Source organism: Antennarius striatus, chromosome 12, assembly GCF_040054535.1.
Source record: "Antennarius striatus isolate MH-2024 chromosome 12, ASM4005453v1, whole genome shotgun sequence".
Lineage (NCBI taxonomy): Eukaryota > Metazoa > Chordata > Actinopteri > Lophiiformes > Antennariidae > Antennarius > Antennarius striatus.
Genome location: NC_090787.1, coordinates 12,611,171 through 12,619,700, shown reverse-complemented (window position 1 = coordinate 12,619,700; position 8,530 = coordinate 12,611,171). Strand labels below are relative to the sequence as shown.

Sequence of the window (8,530 nt, the reverse complement as noted above, 5' to 3'; positions counted from 1 at the left end):
TTGCCGATGCACTACTGTACATTAGTGGCACAAAATAATTCTGGTACTTTATATCTCTTCTCCAAAATAATTCATAAATAAATGTATTGCATCAATGCTAAATAATAGTAGTAATTATCAATAGAAGCAATGTTTTGTATTATCACTCAGTGTATTTATTTGGTAATAGTGCTGTGTATATGTGCAAACATCAATTGTTTGATCAATGTTCTACATGATATTTAAAGTGATAAAATGTATTTCTCCACGTGGAAAAGTATTTAAAACTAAACAACGGCCATTTCAATGATCTTTTCTCACTTTTCTGTTTCTCCTTTTTAAAAGCTGGCAATTGCTCTTGAACTTTTCAGTTTTGCTCCAGCATTCAATGCCATCAAATTAATATATACAGTACATACATACATACAACAGCAGTGTATATGAGACTGACATTTAAAAATAAAAGTGTTTATATCATAACTTTTTAAATGATAACGCAGTATAGTAAAGATTATTAACAGATCATCAGTGCATATCTTTCACATGCTGCTTATCAGTTTTTGGGTGGCAGGAGTGCTGAATCTTATTCCTGGTCGCATTAGTTTGGTACCAAGTTCCACCTGCTCAGGTTCAGCTGCTTCTATTCACCTGAACTCATTCTACCCTCTACAGTGCATGTTTTTGGGTTGTGGGAGGAAGCTAAAAACCCCACACAGAAAGGGCCCACGCCGGAGTTGGAACCCTCAACCATTTTTGCTGTGGGGTGAGTTGAGGTGACAGAAGAAACCACACGTCACATGAAGGGAACACTTTGCGCACAGCACCACCCAGAGGCGCGATCCGCCTCTGATCCTGAAGCTCTCCGTCTGCACTTGAACGCCGCAGCTGCGTTAGCGAGCAGTTTTCAACTTGCAAAACCTGTGTGGGTGGAATCGGAGCAGACAGGTGGCTTTATTTACCGTGTCGGAGTCCTGTGGGTGGGCGGGGGTGAGTGGGAGTGTGTGGGTGGGATCTCGCTGACGCTGCGTACGCAAGTGAGAAAACTAGTTCGCTCGTACGGTACCTGACTTTGTGTCCTAGCCGTCATGGAGTCACTGAGGACGGGGATCTCCAGCCGATCGGCGCTGTGCTGCGTGTTTGTGCTGTGGCTGCAGCTGACACTCGGTTTGACAGGAGGTAAGGCTCTAAAATCCTCTCCTCTGGTGAGTTCCTGCTGTGTTTGACAGGCTCTGCTTGATATCTTAGCATTGTTGCAGGCCTGCGTTGTTCTTTGCGTTTGCACGCTTTGTTCGGTGCAGGCTATCTGTGGGAGTCATGTGAGTGGATATTAAGAACAAGCTTTTTATGCAAATCTATGTTTCAATTCTCCTAAATGTCGACACGCAGGTTTTGCGCAGGGAAAAGTGCCTTTTTGAACTTTGGCAAACTGTTCGATCACGTAATTCCAAAGTTGAGGACTTGCCTGTGTTGCCAACGCAAACAAAACATTTGTTTTCGGTGTACAGTCTGGGAGCATTTCGCGACGTTTGTCTAACGAATTCGTGCATAATGTAAAAAATATCTGTGAAAAGTTAGAAACATATCAGAGCTAGTAAAGAAATTCATTTCAAATCGCAGAGGCAGGATTATATAAGACAAATCTATGCAGGAAACAGTGTACAAAAGTCATGGCACCATTTTGCTCATATAGATGGAAACTGCTGCGATAAAGAGGAACAGGGGCCACAAGCTGAAACTAACTTCTTCGGCTCCACAGTACAGTCAAGTATTCTGATGGGGAACAGAGATTTAAAGACTCACCAGAGTTTATTTAAGTCATATGAAAATAACAACTCGTGCTTTGTCCCTTGTTTACTAGTAACTGATTATTCTAGTGATTTTTTTTACTTACTCAGTAGATGCGCACATTTTGAATTGAAAAATGAATATGAATAAAAAGAAAAATATTTTGGCACAGATGCAGCGCTGTTGCAGCATCAAAAAGTTTTGATTGCTTAGTTGGTGTTTATTGACCCTTCATAGTGATTCAGAATCATCTTGATTATAGATGCACAAAACTAAAAGAAATGTTTAACTGCTCAGGTGACCAATCTCTCCATTAACATGTTTTTCTCAGACTGCCCTGCAGACGGGCGCACCTGGGTCCCATTCAAAGGGAAATGCTACCACTTTGTCCATGGAGTTGAAGACAAAATTAAAAGTTATACTTTTGAGAGAGCGCAAAGCCTTTGCTTAGGATTTGGTATGTGATAAATGTTATTTTAAAATAATTAGGAAAAAAGCCTTGGACTTTGTTATTAACTCTTTATGTTACCCTGTTGTATACAACCCTTCTTTCCCCAGAACTTCTGACTGTCCAGAGCCAAGAAGAGAATGATTTTGTAATTAAATATAGCCCAGAAGTGTGGAAAGGTGTTGTCAACGTGTGGCTGGGAATGTACTATGACACAGAAAGTAAGTACCATGTGACTACAACCCTGAGAACCTCCTGGATGACTTGTTTGGAGAAAACTGGATAGAGAAAACGACTAAAAAAAAATCTTATCCCAGGATCAACTTATCTACATATTTTTAAGTACTTTAAGTACTAATTTTTGGCCAGTGTCCCTTTATTCTTGACCTCTGGGACAGTAATTTAACACAGTTTCACAGTAAAGGTAAATCATCCTGACAAACTGCAGATTTTCATTTTGTGCTTTCTTTTTTGGTCTGTCGATTAGTTTCTGCTAATGCCAGATACTTTTTAAGCTTCTATAACAACGCAGACTCATCCTCTTCTCTAAATCCTCGGACAAACTCAGGAAATCCTGTTTTTTAAACAGACATCTGAGACATAGTCAGCAAAGCTTAGCCCCGAGAAGCCCTAAATCTCTTCTTGGTTAGTGTGAATCCATCCACAAATCCTGCATTTTTTGATGGTTTTTGTATTCTGACAAAACAAAGCAAAATAGAGACTGTAATTTAAGCAGAACATAATCAAAATACCTGTAATAGTGGTTTTCATTGGAGTACTGATTATGTGTCTTGTCAGGTGATGAAATGAGATGGTTTGGTGAAGACGCAGCACAGTTCACCAACTGGGAGGACCACGTCTTGTCGTCAGACATCTTGCCCATTGATACGTGTGTGGCTCTTCACAGTGACACAGGGAAATGGGAAAAGGTCAGCTGCCTGGACGATGTGGAAAATGGAGTGATCTGCGAGGCTAGTGAGAGTAAGATGGTGTTTTTTTTATTATGCAACTTATAAATTGAAAGCAAAAAATGTTTTGAAAAGATTATAGTTACATGTAAAATATGGTTGCTTTGTTTTCCACTTGTGTAACCGTGTTTTCTTTTTCCCACAGAGGCAGAGGAAGTCAAGAAGAGTAAGTTAGTAACTAAGGGTTTTTTTGTTTCTTGACTTATTCCTGTGTGATTTAGTGTTACTTGTCGTGACCTTCCTTGCATTGTTGCTTATCCCCCTCAGAGCCCAGCGTTCTGGTCTCGGTACTGGTCATTCTCAGCGTGATAGCTATTGTGGGAGTCTCTGCAGGTATTTGGTTCCTGTACCATAAGCAAAATCTCGGCTCCTCGATCTTTTCGGCGTTCGAGTACCACCCTCCATTTCGAGTCCTGGAAACAGACCAGTCCTGCTTGGTGGAGGCTGAGGAGACCGACAACATGCCATAGGAGAACTTTGTTTTCCATAACAAGAAGCATAGTGGCCTACAATGCAAAGAGATTGTACTTGATGTAGTACAGTTACAGTCATAGTTTTGGGTTAACAGAAGTCTTGCCATAACTCAGAATAATGTAAGGTGAATATGAGGGAAATGATCCCGAACAAGTTCTTACTGAGGCATTAACACTTCTCACTACAGTACATCTGCATTGTTGTCATGTGGACTAACAAACTCTTTCTATGTTTGTTCAGATCAGTGCATTTCTATCAGTAGCTGTAGTCTGGTCTACATATATTTTTGATTTGGTGGATCAGGTTATTATCGGGTAGTAAACGTATAATGACTTTTGTGATCATTGCGTCTCTCTTGCTATTTTAAATTCTTACTTCTGCATTCAGAGAGAGGGGGATTGAGCAGATATGCTTTTTCGAGCAAACAAACGTTTGCTTTAGTATTCCATTCCAATAATCTTAGTCTCTCTAACAAGTTGGGATAAGTCTGTTGTTGGAGTTGAGACTGAGACATTCAGATGCTAAGCAAATAATGTGTATCTGGTTCTGTACAGGCCGGATTCTACATGTTACATAATAACCTAAACTACCTGTTTCCTTTACAAACTTTCCACCTGGTAAGTATCTGTGTCCACATGGTAACATGGTATATCTCGTATAAATGTGTAATCTACAAGCCTATTTGAGATAATGCTAAGGATTGTGGTTCAAGTTCTTTTGTTCAACTTATAAAATTTCCCTCAGAAATAGAAATCATTGTCCAATCATGAGTAACCAACCTTCTATTGTATAAAATTAGTGACCCTTAAAGCAGCGAGTTTAGGAACTGACCAGCTCAGCCACTGGCTATTGAGGGCATGTGGGAATAACTTAAGTGTAAGCAGTGTCCTCATTAGAAATATTTACATATGTAAATAATGAGGAAGATTGATGCAGTACATTACATCAACATAAAGCAGTTCTTTTTCAGGCAAACTATGTTACAATTTAAAGCTGTCCTAGCCCATATATCTGTGTCTGTGTTGGGCATCATCTTTGGGCATCATCTATTATCACAAGGTTAGAGGCTAACAGATATTTGTTGCCATTAAAGCCGTAATTTGTTGAAAAATTCTAAAATAAATGATACTTCTATTTAATTCCAAGATATTTGTCATAAAATTAATCCACAGTCACATTTGATGTGCCATCAGTGTTTTCAACTGGTCAAAATGAACCAAATATAATTTTATGTTTCTATGAAATAGTTCTTTGCTGCCCTATGAAATTCCACATATATTCTAAGGAGAGAGGTTGTTGTTTGGAAGCGGTAAATGAAAAATCTGCATATTCCTAACAAGTTTTTTTCATGTTTATGTTGTAATATGATGATGGAATGTTGAACATTTCAACAGTGAATGCTTTTGTGAGGATATTCAAAATTAAATTTGCTCTGAGCCCGTGTGGTGTTTTCATAATAAAGTATGTTTGACTTTACAAGTGGCTTGTTTTTTGCTCTTGAATTGACCTCTGAATTCTGTAATGCAGGAACAAGAAGTATTTCTGATGGTAACATGAAATCTCCCACCCTCAGGTTGTCAAGCTGTGTCCAGAAGTAGTCAGTTGAGTAAATGAACTTCTTTATCTTACCTCTGTGATCTATATAGAGCATTTCTACTCACTATTAGTATTGACTATGGATGTAGAAATTAGGCAAAAACGATGAATTAGGACCTGACAATTGGTCATAGGTAATGTTCCCTCAAAGCTGAGCGTTTGCACAATCGCACACTAGCACATTCACAGCGCACAAAAAAATCTAGGCAGAGCATGAAATAAAATTCAATGTTAACATATTAAATAATGTGTAGTATTAGATCTAATTAATTAGACCAATAATACTGTTTTCATTTTGCATTGTAACTCAGTGAGTGACAGGTGTCCAGCCAATGATACGATAAGGTTCACTGAAGCGATGCAGCTAATCAGAAAATAGATGGTGATGAATGTGCGCCCTGCGTATCGCAGAAAGTGTACAATAACGTGTACAAATGTGTACAACAAAGTGTACAACAACGAGAAAAAAAAAGGTAAAATTTAAGTCAGATTTGTGCATATTCTAGTGACATTTTTTAAGATGTTTCATTTATGGATATTAATCATTAAATACTGTTACTGCATGATAAATTATAGGTAGTTGAAATACTTATAAAAAGTAGTAATTAGAAATTTTACAGACAGAGTTACAGGAATTTACACTGTATTACAACCAACAGCACACGCCATTGTGCAAAATGTGAATGTTTTAATGTGAACAAAATGTGATGTCTGAAAGGTGTATACTGCATGTGTCATTTCTTCCAGAACAGGACCCTAAACCATGCCACAACTGGACCTCACCAGGCAAAGCAGGAATCTCACATATAAAAGACTACACATTTCATCAAGAACAAGATTTTTGTCTTTTTTTATTTCAAGTGAGCCAAATCACTTATATTAAAATTAAACTAATGAAAATTGCTGCTGTAATTTGATTCTTTCAATAAGCCATGTACGTAATTTGCTATGATCCAAGGTTTTAAACAAGTGTGATACTTTTGTGTGGCCACAGCGTGCACATCTGATGTTACTCACAGTGGTCCTCAGTGTGCTCAGGAAGCTTGCGAGTTTGCCTAGACACATGAAAAATTAGAACATTGGTGATAGGGTCTAATTAGTTCTGAGAGGATCTCTAAATCACTGTCATCTATGAAGTGTCATTCCCACCAAATGTCCAGTAGCTCTTGATATCTCAGCAGGGACTAAGACAAAAAAGAAATGAGAGAAATCAGCAGGAAATCTTTGTTTCTGCCATTCATCCATGTCAATTTCCAGGCTTCCAAGAAAACTACCATTAAAAAGTCCCTCTGTCATTCCTGCAAATGCATCTTGTTTAGATTTGACTTAGTGTTGTAATCTTTGAGAGATTACAACACTAACACTGTGGCATTGATAAACATTGTGGATCGATGTTTATCAATGCCACAGACTGAGTGAACCGTGGTTTATTAATACATACAACCTTGTTCTCAGAGGAACAGTAGGTAATTTCTAGATTTGGCCACAGGGTGGAACTCTGAATCACGATTCTGTCAAGTCCCCTCACTGATTCTCAGGGAGAGCTTTTAGTGTGACAGTAGTCTAAAAAACCATCAGACTTTTGTCAAATAGTAACACAGTGTTGTAAACACGAACACTAAACATTACATTATTAATTCATTGAAAGTTAAAAGTTTATTCTAAAAAATAATTTGCATATTTTTATATATTAAGCAATATGTATGTGGCTGGAGACATGTGTAGCAACATGTGTGGGATGTGTTAAAACTGTTTATTTTTTAGAAAATAATGATAAAAAGTACTTCAAAATGTGTTCAGGCTGATGAATATGGAGTACACGGATAATTCATCCGAGATGAGATGAAAGCTGATTGCAGTGAGTAACAGTTCTTTCTGAATGATGTGCTTAAAAAGCTTAACATGTTCCCATCTTCACACAACAGTGCACGTTTTCTAGTGCGGCTCAAGGTTCCTTGATTACTGCAGTCTTCTATTTTTTTAAATATTCAAATAAAAGTTTTTCAAAATAAAAACTGACGCAAAAACAAAATTGCTTCTCAATGTGATGATCACGTCTGCTGAATATACAATGATTTGCCATTTGAAGTAATCCTGCAGAAAAGTGTCTGCTCTTGTATCGCGCCAGTTACAACAGGGGAAAATGTGTTGACATGCAAAAGGAAGGTTTTTCTCAATTTGTTTTCTTGCTCAGCCATAATTACAATCATTGAATTGTGATAATATATTCTAACACTAATATGCTTCAAAGCTTTTTTTGATGCTTTGGAAATGATTAAATTAATCACAAATCTTTTGAAGCATAACCATCTATTTATACAAATAAACTCCAAAAGTCTCTTCTATGTACCCGATTATCTAAGTATTTTATTATAACAGAGCAACTGTTGTCTGAACACAAAAGCTGTGAAGGCCTATATTCCAGCTCAAATAATTGCTAATGAACCTCATTCGCACATCTGCCACACCACTGCTGCAAGAAGGAATAGGTCTACACTGACACCGAATAACTAATTTACATTGTAAATGGACATTGGTATGCATGAATACGATGTGACATATAATAGTGTGATGCCTAGAATGAAAATGTGCGGCATACTATATCACAAGACATAAGTTCATCAAGCCTGTGAATTACTAATGTGTCAAAAAATATGATATACAACAAAAAGCTTTCCCCTCAAAGTGGTTTTATTGTGTAAACATTTTCATAATATTGACTGGCCATTGTCGGATGCAAGTGAAATAATTTTTATCCGTCTGGTTTCACCACAATCCTGTATCTCTTCTTCCATGGAATCACAACTCAGCACCCTCCTCTATTCATGCTCCTGGCTATCCAGGTAAAGTGTCTCAATGCAGAAGTGAAGAGCATCTTTTGTCTTTGTGCTTGAATTTTCATATTTCTCCTGCATTCACTAAACAAGAACATGCTCCAGTTCACAGAGGAAACAAAGATGACCGTTTACATAGCTGCAGTCTGTGGAATCATTTTCAGTTTATTCATTTACAGTATCACATAGTCTAGTGTACTGCATGTCATCATATGTCAAGGTTTTTCACAATATACCTCTTTATCATCAATAGAGCTGTGGTATGAATTCTTAATATTTTGTTTCTTTACTACAATTTTAAATTGGAGGACTGTCATGTATTTCCATGTACAATTTTGCAGATTTAATTTAAAAAAATAAATAAAACATTGCATCACATTATTAATTTAGTCATTTGATTAATGCATGGCAAAAAGTAAAGTTCATGTAACTGTATCATGAGAGGA

General features: G+C 37.4%; 1 protein-coding gene across 1 annotated transcript; it reads left to right on the top strand.

Moving 5' to 3' along the window:
• The first annotated feature begins 968 nt into the window (after positions 1-968).
• Positions 969-5,133, top strand: cd302 (CD302 molecule). Its single transcript, XM_068328993.1, has 6 exons — positions 969-1,155; positions 2,096-2,221; positions 2,323-2,433; positions 3,011-3,193; positions 3,326-3,346; positions 3,448-5,133. Exons 1-6 carry the CDS (start codon positions 1,065-1,067, stop codon positions 3,648-3,650), a joined length of 735 nt encoding a protein of 244 aa, XP_068185094.1. The 5' UTR covers positions 969-1,064; the 3' UTR covers positions 3,651-5,133.
• Positions 5,134-8,530: the final 3,397 nt, after the last annotated feature.